The 19,738-nt window shown below is 38.9% G+C and overlaps 2 protein-coding genes across 2 annotated transcripts in view; one reads left to right on the forward strand and one right to left on the reverse strand.

Moving 5' to 3' along the window:
* The window catches only part of ACYP2 (acylphosphatase 2), a 174,542-nt gene that overhangs the window by 120,763 nt on the left and 34,041 nt on the right, over nucleotides 1-19,738 (forward strand). The gene's annotated exons all lie outside the window — the stretch shown is intronic.
* The window catches only part of TSPYL6 (TSPY like 6), a 42,004-nt gene continuing 31,545 nt past the window's right edge, over nucleotides 9,280-19,738 (reverse strand). The window contains 3 exon segments of the mRNA XM_061168651.1: nucleotides 9,280-9,857; nucleotides 9,860-9,913; nucleotides 9,916-10,568. Of these exon segments, the coding sequence (XP_061024634.1) occupies nucleotides 9,280-9,857; nucleotides 9,860-9,913; nucleotides 9,916-10,568 (1,285 nt within the window).

The raw sequence follows: 19,738 nt of genomic DNA on the forward strand, positions 1-19,738 counted from the left end.
TAGTATATGGGAGAAATTACCTATGTATTTATAACAGGCCTAACAAAAGTGCAGACACCATGACTACATTGCATGCTTGATGAAGGTAACGGCAGGTTTGCCGTATTCATAACATTTGAGTTAATCTGTGCAAATCCATGCACACCACTACAGAAATGACTTTCACAGTGAGGTCACTGCTGTCTGCAGCAATTACAGCAGAGCATCAAACAGGATGGAAACCACCAGGTTTGGTAAACAGGATCTGCTTACAGAACTTAGTAATCTTGAGGTGATCCGGCCCATCACTGATGTCCTTGAGACAATTGCAGGCTTGTCTACTCATTTTGCCCCAGTGGTGGTGTGGTTATTGATTTCCTCCGTTAAAATGGAAAATAGGATTGTATTTGACATATACTTGGTGCTTTAGGTAAAGCATACAGTCATCCCTCAGTACTCGAGTGGGATTGGCTCCAGGACCACCCCCCTCCCCCATGGATACCAAAATCCGAGGATGCTCAAGGCACTTATATAAAATGGTGTACTGTTTGCATATAATCTATGTGCGTCCTCCTGTATACTTTAAATCGTCTCTACGTTACTTATAATACCTATTACAATGTAAATGCTATGTAAATAGTTGCTGGCATGTGGCAAATTCAAGTTTTGCCTTTTGGAACTTCCTAGAATTAAAAATATATATATATTTTCAATCTGTGATTGGTTGAATCTTTGGATGTGGAACCCATGGATACGGACAGCCAACTGTATAATCCAAAGTTAGCTTCCTTCTTTGGCAAATCCCTGAATCAGTGATTTGCAGCCCTTTAGTATACATCCTTTCTCACCATTCTAAAATTTGCTTGTTATGAATTTATGTATTTCCAGTTTGTGATTTTTCTTTTGACTTTCTTATGGATTTTATTTTTACCATGTAGATTAAAAACTTTTTTCAAGTAGTTGTATTTATCAATATTTTCCTTTATGCCTCCAGATTTTAAATAATAGAAAGGCCTCCCCACTCCAAGTTAATACAGAAGTTCTCCTTTGTGTTCTTATAGTATTTTTACGATTTTGTATTTTTAAAATTTAAATCTTTGCTCCTGTGGAATTTACCTGGTGTACAGCATGAGGCATGAATCCAACTTAATTTTATTAAAAATGTCTCTCCAGTTGTCTAGACAATTTTTTGAGTTGTCCATCTTTTCCTCACTTTCAGATGCCATGTTTATACACCGAATTCTGTATGCATTGGGGTCTATTTCTAGACTTCCTGTTCCATCCTATTGATTCATTTGTTTATTCTTGTGTCAGGACTACACTTTTAATTATTGCAGCTTTATATCATAATAAGTGTTAGAAATAGCCCCCTTCATTTGTATTTATTTTTGGAGGCTTCGTTGACATTCTTTTTTTAATGTATTTTGGAATTTGCTTGTCTCTCCCCCACCCCTTCCTCAAGTTTTGGCCTTCTTATTGCGATTACAATACATTTCTAAGTTAGCTTAGGAAGAACAACTTTATGAGATTGAGACTTCCTATCTAAGAACTTGGTATGCTGTTCACTTTGTCTCCTTCAGAAGTGCTTTAAAATTGTATTCATAAATCTTATACATTTCTAAAGTTTTTTTTCTTAGATATTTCATCTTTCATTATTGCTATTGTAAATGGAGTCTTTCCCCATTTCACTTTAAACTCACTATGTTTGTTCATCTGAAATGTATTGATATCTATATAGTAATTCTGTATCGTGCTACCTTACTAAATTTTCTTGTTTACAGTACTTTTTCAGTTGAATATCTCAGGTTTTCCATAATGATCACAAATTGTGATAGTTTTTATTTCCTTCTCTGAATTTCTGGACTTCTAGTTTCTTTCTCTTATTAACTATATTGTCTAACATCCAGTACTGTTAAGTAATAGTGGTGACAAGTGAACATCCTTCTTTGTTCCTAACTTTAGTGAGGATGCCTCTACTGTTGCCCCAGGAAGCTTGATGGTCACTTTAGGACCAGGGTATATTTTATCAAGTTAAGAAGGTATCCATCTATTTCTTAAGTTTAAACATATTTCTAAATAATGAAGCCCCAGGCGTGTGTATCTGCAGCCTCCCTAGCATGATAAGATCAAAGCTCTAAAAGGAAACTTAAGACTTTCTAGTCTACCTCACTCCCATCATGAGTAATAAACTCCAGTCACAGTAATAAATTCCAATCATTTCCCCCCAGAAGTCCCAAAATTACATTGGAAAACAAGCTGGAGCTAAAAATCATTGTATCTTAGGTCTCACACCAGTGTTCTTTTGGGTACACAAAATTAACACCGAAAACTTATGATTATTTTTCTCTTCCCTTGTGCATTTTCCTTGAGATTTTCCCATTTTATCCCTTTCTTTTCATCACATTGTTGGGACCTCACATGCGTGGCTTGGCTCTACATTCTTCCCCACTGCCGAGGAGCCAAGTTTATTAAGGATTTTTAGACAGTGACATAATCCCTTCCCCACCCCGAAGACCTCTGCTATTTGGTCTTCTTGGACAAAGTGCATTGTCTTCCACATACTGCTGGTTACTCCTGGAATTAAAGCCGAAAGCTTGCTGGAGCCACTTGAACACCTGAAAATATGCTTTAGCTGTGACAGTGCCTTTAGCAAAGGGATGTGAACCAACAGTAGACGTGTCATAAATGCCATTGTGTCTTATATTCATTTGTGAGTGGTATTCAGATATCAAAAGAAATTAGGTCATAATATGTTTACAATCTTCAAAGGAAAAAAACAATTATATTATTAGTACTGTACTTCTGATTTTGATGTGTCATAACTTTAATAAACATAGAAATTAGTAAAACATTTTATATGCTAAGAAAATTTGTATACAAATGGGAAAAATCTTAGCCATTTGGCAAATTATTTTCTACTGTAAAACAAGATAGTATTTCTATCCATGTATAGTTACTAGACTCTGGAGTCAGACCTGGGTTTGAGTCCTGGCTTTACCACTGCCTGGCTGACTGACTGAACACAAGTAACATAATCTCAACTGAGTCCTGCTTTCCTAATCTGCAAATGGAGTCAGGAATACCTTGTAGAGTTGTATAAGAAGAGAATAATGCACATGAAGTGCTTAGCACAGTGGTACCATGATGTAAGCCCTGAATAAATGAGAGCTATTATTAGTACAGCCTATTGTTAAGGACCATAATACAGCCTGTTATTTTTCTTTAAATTACGTGAAGTTAGAGGTCAAGGAACAAATATCACGATTTTTACTCAATTTGGATGTATAATTGCAAAACAGCTCAGTTATCGACATAGCCTCCTTTCTGAGACTTAGAACTAAGGTACTTGTCCTAAAACCTCAAGCCTAAAAATATGTTATTACCTTTTTTAAATTAGGTTTTCAGTAACCAATTATTTTTTGACCATTTTCCACCGATAAGTGGAATAAACCACTACAAAAGACTAATATGATTCATACTCTACACATTTAGAGCTATAAAGGACTCAGGCATCTTTTACTTACACATTCATTAAGTAATTTTGGAGTGCCTAATTTGTACTAGACATAAAATATATATCCTTAAAGATATATAGATGAAAAAATAGATTCCATACTGTGAAGAAGCTTACAGTCTAGTATGGTGTCTAGAGAGGAACTTAAAAGCCACCTTTTATAATATATGCCTTCCTTAATATTCCTAACTTCCGGGTCGGGGGGCAGAATAGTCCTCTTATATGGTCCCATAGCACTCTATGCTTGCACTTATTTTAGCATTTCTTACACTGTACATTGGCTCCCAAGCAAGACTGTAGGCTACTTGAGGACAGGGACTGTGTCTTACTCATCACAGAAGAAAAAGATACCTAAACATGATCTTGGCCCTTAAATAACTTAAAATTGAGAGACAAAGGCTTATCTACACTACTAACACATATAAAGAACTAACTTAAATATAAACTTGTATGAAATAAAATGCTATGGGAAGTAGGAGGTTTTAGAGGTTATTTAGAGGAGATGGCATTTGAATTGAATTTAGAAGGAATGGTAGGATTTCCAAAGATAAGGAGGTGGGGAAGAGAATCCAAGATGAGGGAACATCATGAGCAAAGGCACAGAGGCAAGACAGTGCATGGGCTGCTTGAGGAATAGCAAGGACTCCAATGTGAGTAGACGCTGGCAAGAATGTTAGGGAGGGACTTGGCTGTAGCTGACCTTGAATGCAATAGTAGGGTGTTAGGACTTTCTTTTGCAGGCAGTGGTGTGTTGACAAGGATATTTGTACAAAAGGGATTAGATCATTTTGTCAGTAGTGTGAATGATGGGAAGAGAAAGATCAGATTCAGGAAGGGAAGCCTAGAGATTTTTAGTAATGTAGACAAGAGATGTTGAAGTAAAAATATATATGGAGAGGAAGAGAGCAATTCTGGAAACGTTGTGCAAAAGGACACGTCAAACCCTGATCTTAGAGTAAGAGTTGGAGATTCCAATTTGAGTCATTTTCTCAAAGGTGATGGCAGAAGCTCTGGAAGTGGCTAAGGTCACCCAGGAAGAGCAGAGATAAAGTAAGCCAGGGGGAGGCCACAGAACCTTGGGGAAAGCTTATATTTAAGGGGTAAGTAAATCTTCAGATTTAGAAGAAATGATGCTTCAAACTTGTTACTAAAAAGATGAGGAAAACTGTGTCTTTAGAATTAATTGGTTTGCCTAGTTTACAGCAGAGCCCTTTAGAACCCAGGTGCCCCAACTTATAACTCAGTGCACTATTAGTTTAATGCTCTAGACTCTAGTTTATTGCTAAATTTAAAAATCCCACCTACCACCTTACCATCTATTTTGGTAAGACAGACTAAACTTGAATTTTAGACTCCTTTACATAAATCAAAGTATCCTGCATCTCTTATGCTTCTAGCTACCAATAGCAAAGAGAAAATTTTGCCATTGGAAAATTCAGGGCAAGCCATCAATATGGATGCCATTTAAAATTATAATGTATGATATGAATTGATAGTAAGAATTGTAAAAAGCCTAATTAAATCTACCTTATGTTTCAAAGGCAATAAGTTAATCTTACATATTATTACATGTTTTTATATCCCTTATGTTAAAAAAAAAACCTGCTGCCATTTTCAACACTGAATTATCCTTATTGTCCCCAGATATCTTGTTATATACAGAAATGGAAAGGTTTTGCTCAAATAAGCCAAACCAAATGATTTCTTTAGTTTTACAGAAGATTTTGTTGCTATTAATACTGCAGTCTTCTATGGCATGTGCCAAAGGTATAGTTTGAAATTCTGTTTTTAACTCAGTGAAATATTTATACCTCAAAGAGGGAGGGCTAAAAAGAAAGGATATGAAACTTTGATGCAGACCATCTTAAGAAGCAAGAATGTGATGGGGCCATCTCAGAAACAGCATCATCCTTGCTGAACAACAGAACTAAATAATATTTGGCTTTTATCATTTATTTAGCTGGAAGAACTAAGCTTTGAAAATGAACCATCACAAACCATAATTAAATAAACTGTTTACAACTCAACTCTGATAAAAGTCAGTTGATAAAAAGATCAGGAGCAATATAAATACTAAAGGTTGATGGCCCATACCTAGATAAAAATTCCCCGCCCCCCAGGAAATGGATTTTAACCATTTGTGGTATAGTAAATGATCCTATTAGAATTCTAATATATGGACCTACAGCCTACCCCCCAAAAATCTGAAACATACTTTTAAATTGGTCAGTCATTTTCTAGCATTGAAGTTCCAGAAAGATGGTGGGGTTTTTTGTTTTTGTTGTTTTATTTTTCTTTGCTTACTTTGGGTTTCTTTTAATTTTTGTTTTTCTTTTCTGTTGTTGTTGTATTGTCCTTTTTTTCTTCTTTAATTTTTTTTTTTTTTTAATATTTATTTTTGGCTGTGTTGGGTCTTCGTTTCTGTGCGAGGGCTTTCTCTAGTTGCGGCAAGCGGGGGCCACTCTTCATCGCGGTGTGCAGGCCTCTCACTATCGCGGCCTCTCTTGTTGCGGAGCACAGGCTCCAGACGCGCAGGCTCAGTAGTTGTGGCTCACGGGCCCAGTTGCTCCGCGGCATGTGGGATCCTCCCAGACCAGGGCTCGAACCCGTGTCCCCTGCATTGGCAGGCAGATTCTCAACCACTGCACCACCAGGGAAGCCGCTAATTCTTGTTTTTCTTAAGCAAGCATATTTTATTAAATATACATATAGAAAAATATGTTTCACAAATGTACAACTCAATGAAGTGTTGCAAATTGAATACACCCATGTATGTAGCATCCAGATCAAGACAGACATCCCCAGCCCTTCAGGATCCACCATCATCCTCCCTTCCAGCCAGTAGGTACCGCCCCCACCCCACAACTGTTGGGAGACAATTATCATGGGTCTCTGATACTTCTGCACATCTTGTGAGCAGAGATACCACCTGCCTTTGTTCAGAGTACCCTTTCAAGTTTATTTGAATAGCCTTGGAAGACAAGAGAGAGTGTTTTTCTCCAGAGAAAAGGGCAGTTTTGCTTAAGTCTTGAAAAAATAGAGATTGTGTCTCTTATTATTCTCTTTTATTATACTGTTTAGTATGTTAAAGATGTCTCCCTTCAAAGCAAAGGGTAGGCATGTTTACTTCCCATTATAAAACTGAGGTTACCTAAACTCAGGGTTCCTCTCCTGTAATGCAACCCAGCATGTGTGCAGGTGTCACCTGGCTTTCTTCATGTTGCATAATTAGGAAGTAGGGCTCAAGAAGCTGCTGCAATACTGACACTGGCTATTGAGTTGTAAGGTTCTTTGTCTCTTGACTCAGCAGCTGTTAACTAGGCAGGGAACGTAATAGTTTGTAAGCAGGGTAAAATCTCAGACTCCACTGTTCTTGGTAGTAACCACTATTCCAACTTCTACCACCACAGATTAGTTTTACCTGTTCTTAAAATTCATATATAAATGGAATTACACAGCATGTACTCTTGTGACCGGCTTCCTTCATCCAACCTCATGTTTGTGAGATTCATTCACATTATTGCAAGTAGGCAGTTTTTTTATTTCTCATAGTATTCCATTGTGTGAGTATTTCAAAACTTACTTTTCCTACTGTTGATGGATGCTGGGGCAGTCCCTGCTCTTAGAATTGTGCTGTTATAAACACTTTTATGCATGTCTTTGTGAATATATGCAATGCATGTATTTCTGTTGGGTATATTCCCAGAACTGGATCAGAGGGTGTGCACAGATACTGCCAAACAATTTTCTAAAGTATCTGTACTAAGCTACTCTTCCACTAGCAGTGTATGAGCATTCTGGTTTCTCTGTGTATTTTTCCACCCTTGTTATTTTTCATCCTTTTAGTTTAGTTTTGTTTTTTTTCACACTAACGTGCATTTATTTTACCAAGGTGCATATAAGGAAAGATAAATATGCCAATGGTACACTTCCAATTTTACAGAGCAATCTCACAAGTATTTTTGCCATTTAGGAAAAGAGATACATCAATTATTAAGTTGTTACCAGGGTGAATTGTCAAGACAATCAGAGCCACAATTTTTTTTGTAGGTTATTTTTCCATAAAGACAACAGTTTCCAAAGTCTTCAGAGTCTGATAAGACCAAGTTATTCAAATTTTACTTCTAAAGATACAGTTTTAACAGAAACGAGTTGAAAACTGTGTGAATATTCACAAAAGTCTCCATATTGTACCAGAAAGAAATTAAAATTCTTCCAAATGTTCCTAACTGAAAGCAAAAGAAAATCTATACAACCACATCTTCCCAGTAAACAGAAACAGAGAAAGTAATAAGGTTTTACTAAATACTAGTGAAATTAAGGGCATGGTATTAATTTTCTACATAAAACACACAAAGTTGTATTGTTTGTATTTCTTTAAAAAAATCATCTTTCGGCAACATAGTTAGCACTTCAACCACCTTCAATTCTCCCATCCCAATCCTGAGAAAAGTACTTCCCCTCCTATCACCACTAACAAGAGAAGGTATCCCTTCCTTGCAGGCTCTCAGTCAATCCTGTGTTTATTCTAGGCCCGTATTTCCCCTGGCTCATTTCTGCCTCTGGCCGTCTGTTCAGTTTTCCTTCTCAGGGTGGGCATCCATCACAATCTCTTTAGTTCTTCCATCCATTCATTCCATGTATGTCTTTCTTTAAATCAACTAGGCATTGCTATAGATGGGTGAGGGCTGGGAAGAAGGCAGAGAGGGACTAAGAGCTCTGGTAGTCTCCTTTACAGGACCATCTCTCTGCCTCTGGAAATGATAAAGAGCCAAGTTAAACCGAAAAGCCTGCTTCTGCAGATGCTTCTGAGCTACCACTTTTTAAAAAGATAGAAGTGATATGAGAAAGAGAGGGAGATGAGAAATAGAAGAGAAACTGTACACCTACCCTGGCACTGCTGGCACTTCTTCATATTCAGGATGAGGAAGGGAGACAAATAAAAGTACCTAACTTTTGTATGGCTTCACTGGTTGAGGCTGAGAAAGCCTGGTACTTAGCAAGGACACCATCATTATCCTTGCCATGCAAATAGGGTCTAACTCCTCACCTCAACCACTTGCCTGACAGTCAGTAGGGTTCCTGAGTGATGGTGAGGAATTGAGGTCTTTTAGGGGAGAAATAGAAAGGTCTTTTATATGATGGCAGGAAGCCTGGGTCTACCACCAGTTCTGAAGATCCTTGTTTACCAAAAACCAGAAAGTGGAGCTGACGGTGGTCTAGAAAATGTTCATCCAGCAGGTGGCAGCCTAAGGGGGTGGGTGTAGCCAGTAGCAGGCAGCATTAGGTGATCAGAGAAGCAGGAACAGCAACGGAGTGGCATAAACCAGAGACCAAGCAGCCCACTGCTTCTCTCTCTTGACTTTATTAATGCCCAGCAATTGTCCACAGGCCATGTGCAGAGCAGAATGAGTAAAACGGGCTCTTAAAAATAGCTGGAAATCCAGATGGTAGTAACTAGACCAGAAGCCTTGGGAACAAACAGGGTCCAAGCAGTGCAGACAAAGGCAGTGCCATCTGTAGCATCATTTACTTGGCTTAGAAGAGTGTGAACTACCGCCATGCAGCATGTGATATTAATGCACAACAGCACGCCACGGGGAAGTGGAGCAGCATAGCCACGAAGGTCTCAATCTTGAAAGCTGGGAGAGCTGAATGTCCAGTGGAGGGAAGGTGCAGAAAGGTGAGCACAAAATCAGCCAAAGGCACACCCTTGCAGTTGCTAAGGCCGAGGTCCGGCAGGAGGTGGTAGGGGACCTGTGTGGGAGTATTTCCAAGAGCAAAGGTTAACCAGATTGGAACCCAAAGGGCCTGGGTATCTCCACTGGCTCCCTTGTCTGGAGAAGTCGAGCCCTATGGGCTCCTTCATCCCATAGGTGGTATTGCAGTGGAGTTGGCCAGAGGTCCTCTTTGATAATCTCAGCAATCCTGTCAGACTCTGGAAGGCTGTGGTCTGAAAACCAGGCAAAGAAGCTGCACATGAGGTCTTGGTTCCTACGAAGGAAGGCCTGGGGTTCATGGCCCGGGTGCCATATGATCGGAGTGGAAAGAAACACCACGTGCCCAGAGGATCTGACCTCGAATTCCTTCACAATCCAGTGGTTTCTTCGAAAGAAGAATTATGGGTTTCTTCGAAAGAAGAACTTGAACTTGCACCCCATCCTAGGATGTCTGAGTTCCTTCACCTCCTAATTCGCTACGTACCTGAACATCTCTGCATCTCTGCCTCTAATCAGGGCAGATAGCTGTGGGTGGTTCCGAACGGTAGTGACTCAGAAGCCCGGGATGTTCCTCCACTGTAGGTAGTGTTGACGCATGCGCCCAAAATTGCGCCCGAACTGGAGGAAGGCCCGGTCAGCCTGAGGGTGTGCAGTTCCAGCTGGATGGCCTCCAGGGGATTCAGGTGGAGACCCTCACTCTGGGCCGGGGCCTTGCCTCGTCCGTCACCTCGTTTACCCCTCTGTGCTCCTCCACCACTTCCATTTCCTCACCCACTGGCTTCTCCTCCACTTCAACCCTCTCCTCCTCGTCCACTGCTTCTGAGAAGATGGTGCCCCTTTCAGTCTTCGCTTCCGCGGCCTTCGCCCCAGTCATCATCAGCTCAGACTCTGACCGCTCTGTGCCACAGGTTTCTAGGGCCTTCTCCCCACCAGTTGCACGCTGAAAGCCATTTTTCAGGCTGCTGTCTGCTGCCGCAGAAGCAGAGGCTGCTTCCACGCCCTCCCCGGGTGGCACGACCTCCTCCCGCCCCGCTTCGGCCGCTCCGTGGTCGCGACCCCCAGCGACTGGGATCTGGGGAGTAGGGCCGCAGCCCGTGTGGGGCCCTAGGGGTGCGCCCCCCTCCATCGGAAGCTGGGGCGGTGGGAGTGCTTTGATCTCCAAGTTGCCCTCACTCGTCTCCACCATCACCTGCGTCATCTTGCTTTCCTCTAGAAGCTTCTGGCACTGTTGTGGGTCCAGGTCACCCGGGGCATGGTCGGGAGTAGTGAGGTTGCGGGTTTGGGGGAGAGGGATCCCCTGGGCCCCATTAGGGACGCTTATGTTGGTAGCAGCCTGATCAGCTGTTTGTTGGCATCTGTTTTCCTAACCAAAGACTTACTCATGCAAACCAGCCTGTTGCGCAGCCCACCCTTCAATTTCCCGATACTCACCCCTCAGTCTCTAGGCACCCGCCCTCGGTCTCATAGAGTCTATTTCTGTGGCTTCTGCCATCCTTTTTATTCGGATTATTCTGGTGTATGTGTGATGGTGTTACACGGTGGTTTTAATTTGCATTTACCCAGTGTCTAAGAAATTGGGAGCTTTTCATGTGGTTTTGATTTTGCCATTTGGATATTCTCTTTTTGTGAAGTATCCGAGTCTTCTCCCCATTGCGTGTTCTATATTTTTCATGTTGATCTGTAGGAATGCATTATACATGCTAGATACAAGTCCTTTTTCAGATCTGTGTATTGCATATATCCTCTCCCTCTGTGAGTTGCTTTTTCACTATCTTAATGATGCCTTTTAATGAACAAAAGTTTTTAATCTTCATATATTCCAATTTATCATTTTCCCCTTTAGATTAGTGCTTTTTGTGTCCTGTTTAAGAAATCTTGCCTTTCTATCATCGTTCACATTTATATCTGCAATCCATTTGGAGTTGCTTTTTGTGAATGGTGTGAGGGGAGTCAAGATTCATTTTTCCTCCCATATGATTATCTGATTGACCAAGCAGTATTTATTGAAGAGACCATCCTTTCCCCATGCATAGGTTTTTAGATGTTTCCATTAAAAGTGACGTATGTCATTGGCCAGAGCTAGTCAGATGTCCTTGCCTAGCTTCAAGGGGTCAGGGAAATATAATCCTCCCCTGAGATTGGAAGGTGAAGGAAACTGAAAATATTGGTGAGCACTGTATCACTCACTCATCACAGACTGTAACTTGAGTAGTGTGTACAAGACCAGCAGAGTTAAGCCAAAGAAAGTAGAGAAGAGGTAATGATGAATAGAAGAGGAGAAATTAATGAAAGACAATAGAGAGTATCAACCAAAGATTAATAATAAAAGGAGAGAGAATAAACAATATTTGGAATGAAAAATAGAGTCACAATAGGGATTTAAGGAAATAGAACATGTTGGACAGACTTGTGCCAGTACATTTTCTTTTCTTTTTTTTTAAAATTTTTATTGGAGTATAGTTGATTTACAATGTTGTGTTAGTTTTAGGTGTACAGCAAAGTGAATCAGTTTTATATATATATATATATATATCCACTTTTTTTTTAGATTCTTTTCCCATATAGACCATTACAGGGTATTGAGTAGAGTTCCCTGTGCTATACAGCAGGTTCTTATAAGTTATCTATTTTATATATAGTAGTGTGTATATGTCAGTCCCAATGCCGGTACATTTTCAAACTTGGATGAAATATATGAATTCATGGAAATGTATAACTCGTCAACACTGAGATGCAGTGAAAGGCCTAAATAGACATAGAAATAATAAATAGAATCAAGAATTTAAAAAGAATCTTTCTACAAAGTTAGCATGAGGCTAAATGATTTTGATACAGATATTACCTAACCTTGAAGGAGCATATAATCTATTTCTTTTTTTAATTAAACATTCAATAAATATTTATTGTGTGCCTGTAGCATGCCTACTACTGTTCTAGGCCCTTAGGATACATTGTTAAACAGAACAAAGATTTCTTCCCTCTTGGAGTTTCTAGCAGAAGAGAAAGACAATAAATAATAATAATAATAAGTAAATGAAACATATTAGAAAATGATAAGTGCTATGGATGAAACAATAGGTAGAGGTGAGTACAGGGATTGAGAGTCCTGGGGGTAGGGAGTGGGGAGCAGATTGTCATTTTAAATAGGGTAAGCAGAGGAAACTTCATTGAAAAGGTAAAATTTTGGCAAAGATTCAAATAAGATGAGGGATTTAGCTAAGTGGATATTCTGAAGAAGAGCATTCTAGGAAGAGAGAAGAGCTAAGCAGAGGCCCTAGGACAGGAGCATGCTTAGGGTGTTCAAGGACTAAAAAGGAGATCAGTGTGACTGGAGCAGGGTGAATGAGAGAGGCCAGATCAAGTAGGATCTTACATGATATTGTAAGAAGTTTGGCTTTTATTCGTAGTGAAATGGGAAACCACTACAGGATTTTGAACAGAGGACTCAAAATTTGATTCATGTTTTGCATGGATCACTCTGGCTCCTGGGTGAAGAATAGACTGTGTGGGGCCAGTGGTAGATATAGGGAGATCTTTTAGGAGTCTATCAAAGTAATACAGGTGAAAGATGATATTTCTTAGACCAGGTGGTAGCAGTGGAGGTGGATAGTGGTTACAGTATGATGGTAGAGCCAGCATGATTTCATGGTGAATTGGATGTGGGGTGTAAGAGAAGGAAAGAAGTCAAGGATGACTCTGTGGATTTTGACCTGAGCAGCTGATGGGATGGAGTTGCCAGAAGCAGAGATAGGGAAGGTTATGATAGAGCAGATCTTTGCAGGAAAATTAGAAGTTTGCTTTTGGACATGTTAAGTTTGAGATGACTGTTGGACAACAGAGTTGAGATACCAAGTGGGTATTAGGAGTTTGGAGCACAGGAAAGGTCTGGGATGGGGATACATATTTGGAAATAATCAGCATACATGATATTTAAAGCTGTATTTAAAGCTTGCTGAAATCACCAAGGATGTGAGCAGCGATGGACCAAGCCCTGAGGCCTCCAAAATTACAAGGTCAGGGAGAAGAGGAAGAACCAGTAAGAGACTAAGGAGAGACCAGTGAAGTAGGAGGGAATCTGAAAATGTGCAGTACGCTGAAAGCCAAATGTATAAAGGAAAGTGTTCAACTGTGTGACGTGGTGCTGATAGGCCAAGTAAAACGAGAATTGACCAATGGATTTTACAACAAAAGTGATGGAGGTCAGAACAGGTTTTAAAGGGAATGGGAGGAAGGAAATTGGAGACAGTGAATATTGATAATTCTTTTGAGGAATTTGCCAAAAAGGGAAATAAATGGAGTCATCACTTGACAAGAACAGTTTTAGAGGAGTGGTAGGGTGACAGTTTGACTGTAATGGGTTTAAGAGAAAATCCATAAGGGAGAAAGTGAAAATAGCATGTATATACGACTCTTGATGTTTTGCTCCAAAGAAATGGGATGGTGGCTGGTGGGGAGAGTGGGTCAAAGAAAACGTCTTTAAAATGAGAGAAAAAGAAGTATGTGTGCATGCTGATGCGAATGATTCAGCAGGGAGCAAAAATTAATAATGTAGGAGAGAGAAAGGAGAATCATTGGAGGGATGTCCTTGAATAGGTAAAAGCAGATGGAATCTAGTGCCTATGTAGGGGAGAAGGAGTCAGCCTTTAATAGGAGCATGACAAGTTCACCTATGGGAACCAGAAGGCAAAGTATGAGGGTGTAGTTGCTGGTTGGTGGGTAGAAGTGATGATGGAGTCTATGAAATTCTCTTCTGTTTGCTTCAGTGTTCTCAGTAAAGGAGAAAGCAAGATTCAACTCAAGTGAGAGAGAGAGAGGATGAGGCAGTGGGAGTCTGGGGAGAGAGGGGTAGGAAATAGTTTTCTAGAGAATCAAAGAGTGACTGGACTACGACATATGGTATGATTGTCACACAGCATTAAGATCATGAATTTGAAGTGAGGCACATCAGCATGGTTGTGAATTTCTCTTCAGCCACATTCAGTTTACAGGTGCAGCATGAGTAAGCAGAGTTGGATTTAGTCAGAGCTGAAGCAAGAAGGACAATAGAATGATTATAATCTTGATCTTAGAATCTAAGCTAGAGGAGTAAAGGACATATAGGGATGGGGGGCAGTGAAAAGGTGGCCTGATCAATGGATTGGAAGACCCAGGGAATTGAAGGGTCCTTGGGTTCAAGTACCAGAGTGAGCTAGAAGGATGAGAGATAGTGGTCTGAGAGTGGACTGCAGGGGATTGGTTAGAACCCTACTCCTCCATCCAACTTGGGCTCCAGTGAGGCATATTGAGGACGAGGTCATTGCAGGGGAGGTCAGTGTACCAAGAGGCCTGGGTGGGAAGGATCACCTATGTGTATATTGAAATCACTGAGAGATAAGATGAGAAAGAAGTGAGAATAAGCCAGGAGCTAAAATCCTTGAGAAATGAGGGAGAAATGACATGAGAATAGCAAGAATGCAGGGTATTAGGTGATTTAAACTGATGCCAGGAGATTTAAAGCTGGGTCTGTATTCTAGGGCCAAAGTTAATTATATAACACCACCTCCTTTGGCTAAATTAGTTAGTCAAAAGGCAGACACTTTTAGAATTTGATATTACTTAATGTCACAGAGCCTGTATTTTATTATTTTTTTCTTTCTCAAAGTGTGCAGAAGAAAGTCACACATATGTTAGCTGATCAAAAACAAGGAATGTATACGTTTTTGAAAATTGGAAAGTGAGTAGTGATAATACTTTTTGAGTTCAGTGCGAAATGTTATTCTCTTTTGGGGTTTTTCATTCTGCTTGTGTCCTGGAGTATGGACTAGAAACTACTGAAAAGAACAAAATATGATTTTAACTTTGGGCTTGAAACATTCTGGCCCTAAAAAAATGTTTTAAGGGGAGTAAGGAGAGCTAGTACAAAATCTCAGAAATATCTAGTCAACCAGAGGCAGAAAGAGGGAAGAGGGAGGGAGAGAAAGAGAAAGAAAAAGGAAAGAAAAGAAGAAATATGAGTAAAGAAAGAAGATGGCTTTTGGGGAAGAGTACAGTTTAGCCACAAATCTGCACATCACAGAATTGTGAAGTGTTTAAATTCTCTGGGAAACAGAAACAGCATGATGTTTTAAAAGATAAACTTAATATGAGATGAATGAAGAGAGCCTGTGAATTGTATAGTCTTATTTTTCTTTGACTCCTCAAATATTGTTTGGTTCTTACTTGTTTTGAAAGGAATCTCTCATTCTTGACCTAAATTCTTTAAACAAGTGTGTTTGTTTAGTGACTTAGCATACAGAAATATTGTTCTTTGGGCTAGGCCACCCAGTTTAGAAAGCTGAGGGCCTCGGTACTTAAGACTCAAAAGAATGTTGGTAGACAAGAGAAGGAGATGTACACTTTGTTAATTTCCTCTGTTTCCCATAGAAAGACCATTAAGCTGTGTTTGCAAAGGAAATGGTAAAAAAGAAGCTTTGAGTGATTAACCAAGCAGCTTTATAGCTGCAGTCATCTCTATTGCCTCTTAGAAATAGCATATAAATATAGAAGTAGGGAGAAAATATTTGAGTTACCAGGGTGTGGGTAATGAGTTACTCTGGGAAAGTTAATAATTATGATTTAATCATTTTCTACCACTACAGCACTCATAGAGAGCAAATATACTTTATTGTGCCTAATGAAACTGTTAAGAGGCTGAGGTCTGTGTAGGGTGGTGGGTAGAGCCAGGTGACAGGGGTGACCAAATCAGCCAGGGATACACAGAGCCATCACAAAAATTCAGAATATAGGTCAAAACACTATGTAAAATGTTTATAATATCTAAATGTTAAATATACATAATCATTCTAGCCTAATTGAGATAAAATTAATTTTCAAAAATAATGAAATTGATACTGTAGCAAATGAATAAAATTTAGTTAATCATGAAAAATCAAAATAATATTGGATCTTTTAAAAAATAGTGTGATCTTAAAAAACAAAGTGCATTGATGGTGTCATCATTGCAGTATGAGCATAGTTTGGGGTCAGAAATTTCCAGCAGCTTTAAAAACTCAGGCTCTACATTAGTAGCAGAATGGTGAACAGAGTTTTGCTCTAATTCTTAGTATTTTCTTCTTAGCTGTCATTTTAAAATAATTTCTCTTTTTGATCTTTTTTTCTTTAGAAACAGCAATATTTTTATGTTTTAGCACATTACATCCTCACTGCACCCTATGAACTAGCAGGTAGGAAAACTGAGGCACAGAAATAATAAGTAATTTGCTCATGGACACATAGAAAATCGCAAAGTCAAGAAATGAACCCAGATAATCAGACTCCAAAGCTCTTCCTGTTAAACACTGCAGGGTACACTCTGAGCCTTTCTCAGCCTCAATTCTCTCATCTATAAAATATGGTCTATAATTCTTATTTCTCATGGTGGTTGCAACAATTAAATAAGATGTGGAGCGTGGGCAGGGGAGATGTTCTTTATCTGTTTCTGTATTGCTGTCTTTATCTGTTTCTGTATTGTTTGATTTGTTATAATGAGCATGAGTTATTCATGTATTTTTTAATCAAGAAAAAAAAATGTTAAGGCCTATAAGAGTGTCTGGCACAGAGAGGCACCCAATAAAGTCATTATTATGTCTGAGAGCAAAGTCAGAGTTTCCATTTGAATCAATAGGGATTTGTCATCTCTGGAAGCTTGGGTGCAAAGAGAAGAAATAAGATAGGGGAACAGCTAGAAGAGAATCCAGGGTAAAGGTTTTTACTTGCCAGTGAGAGGGGCTTGTTCATCTCAAAGTGAGGGGTGGGAACCATTGGGAGGGAGAGCACACTGGTTTAGGCAAGTGGTAATTAACCAATGGAGCAAAGTTCCAAGGAATTTGGGGTTGGGGGGAGTCCTAGAACCTTGGATGAATTAACTTATTTTGGAGAAGATTAACAGCGACTTGTTAGTCAATAAGGCCCATTTTCTAAGGTAACAAAAATATCTATCATTTTGGAAAATGAGAAAGGAATTAAAAGAACTCTATGGTTTTCTTTATTTATCTGCCTGGTTCTGGGGGATGTGAGAATAGGTTTTCTGAAGAGGAGCCATCAGTTTATTTTTCCATTTGTGGATTACAATGGTAAAACGATTGTTGGTAAAAGAACATCTTTTCAAGCGGCTTCCCTTGGTGTAGGTCAGAGGGGCAACAAGAGGAGTTATTTCTGCAGCTGGAAAAAAGGTTCAGAGCTGTCTTCCTGGAGACAGCTCTCATTTCAGAGTCTAAAATAGATTTGAATTACTGTGCTATTGGGGAATCGGGGCCTATTCATTCTAAGCACATCTGTTGGTAACTGTTGAAATTCAAATAAAGTCCAAGTAATGCTGGTTTTACACTTATCGATTTCAAGGAGTGTTAAAAAACACATATACAGAAAACCTACACTCCAGTCACTGACACTGCCTAAGACACAACATGCAAAGCCTTGATTTTCCGCCAACCATAGTTACTTTGAATCTGAGCCACCACATTTTAATTCCTTTAAAATGCTCCTTCCTCCCTACCTCAACTTTTCAACTGAGATTCATTTTCATTTCAAAAGTTTAAATATGAACTATATCAAACAGTTCTGTATTTTGATTTTGATCATTCCACAGCCTTCAGTAGTGAAATGAGGAGGTTAGACTATTAAACTCATAAAGCCAGGATTGAATAAATGCATTTTTCTCTTTGTCTCCTCTCCAGTTTTAGTAAATAAAAGATTTCAGTTAGGTGCTGTGATTAAGGAAACTTGGTATATCTATTTATTTATATATGACTCCAGTCCATAAAGGATTCAAGGCATCTTTAAGAAGGCAAACACAGGACAGAAGAATAAGGGAAATTCCTTTTTTTCAATTAAGCCGTGACTCTCTTGTAAGGAAATTTGATCTATCTAATGTATAGAAAGAAATAGAACCATTTTAAGGTTGTGAGTTTTAATTTTTTTCTTAATAGTTAAAATTTTGAATAGTGTTTCAAGTACCATATTTATGTCATTACCTTGGAGTTTACAGTGTTACAAGTAGATACCACACCAAGTACATTACGTGAATTATCTCCTTTAGTTTAAACCTCATAATTACCCTATGAAGTATTATTATTTCCATCTTATAGATAAAAGTATCCAAGGCCTACAAATAAATAATTTGCTCAAAGTCACATAACGAGTCAGGATTCAAATCCATGTCTGTTATTCTGAGTTATTAACTCCTAATCTAAATTATGCCTTATACATGGGAGGCAGTGAAAGAGAAGATCAAGGACCGTAAAAGTAAATAGAAATATATTAGAAATTACAGAAAAGAAATTTACATGTAAAAGGAGACATTTGTCTAAATCCAGGCAAACTTTTAAAGAAAGTATTATGGTGAAAATAAAGCATCAGGAAGGAAGAAGACAAACATGGTACCAACAGCCCAGAACAAGTCTCCACAGACAAAGGTGTGGCAAAATCACACACTCAATTCTCAAGGTGTGTGCTTGCATTCTCTAGTGCCTTTGGGAAATGTGAGTGCTCTCTGTAAGGTTCTGGAGGGTGAAAGATCCTTACTCTAGGAAACTTAATAACTTACCAGCTGACACTAATATTTCTGGTTTCTTCTAACTCTTTGCTTTCATCTGTATGTTGAAAAATACAATCAATATTAGAGTCTGTGGTTTAATAACTAGCATTGTTCAACTGGTAGTATAGGGGTTTCCTGCTTCCTTCCCAATCTTATTTACAGAAAAAATATTATCCATGATTCCACTATTCTTTGTCAATAGTGATGTTCATTTTTGCCTTTTTTGATGTGCATAATAAGTAGAATTATTATTTGGCTCCCTTCCACCATTAAATAATAACATTTTTTCAGTTTTCATAATTACAATTCTAATGGCTATATAATAGTCTACTGAATTGATATAGTGTAATTATATTGGGCATTTTTTGTTTGTCTCCAGTATTTTGCTATTATAACTATCCTTCCAAGAACTGATTAATGTATATAATTTAATTGTATTTCTTCATAAGTGAATTGTATGTTTATATCCTTTGATCATTTATCTCTTGAGGTTTTAACATTTTTGAAAATTTGAGTAAGTTCTTTACATATTATATATACTACTTTTCTACCATGATCAATACAAATGTTTCCCAATTATGTTTCCCTTCTTTTAATTTTGTTAGTTGTTTATGACAACCATTTTTTTTTTTAAACATCTTTATTGAAGTATAATTGCTTTACAATGGTGTGCTAGCTTCTGCTTTACAACAAAGTGAATCAGTTACACATATACATATGTTGCCATATCTCTTCCCTCTTGCATCTCCCTCCCTCCCACCCTCCCTATCCCACCCCTCTAGGTGGTCACAAAGCACCGAGCTGATCTCCCTGTGCTATGCGGCTGCTTCCCACTAGTTATCTATTTTACATTTGGTAGTGTATATATGTCCATGACACTCTCTCACCCTGTCACATCTCACCCCTCCCCCTCCCCATATCCTCAAGTCCATTCTCTAGTAGGTCTGTGTCTTTATTCCCATCTTGCCACTA

Source organism: Eubalaena glacialis, chromosome 14, assembly GCF_028564815.1.
Source record: "Eubalaena glacialis isolate mEubGla1 chromosome 14, mEubGla1.1.hap2.+ XY, whole genome shotgun sequence".
NCBI lineage: Eukaryota > Metazoa > Chordata > Mammalia > Artiodactyla > Balaenidae > Eubalaena > Eubalaena glacialis.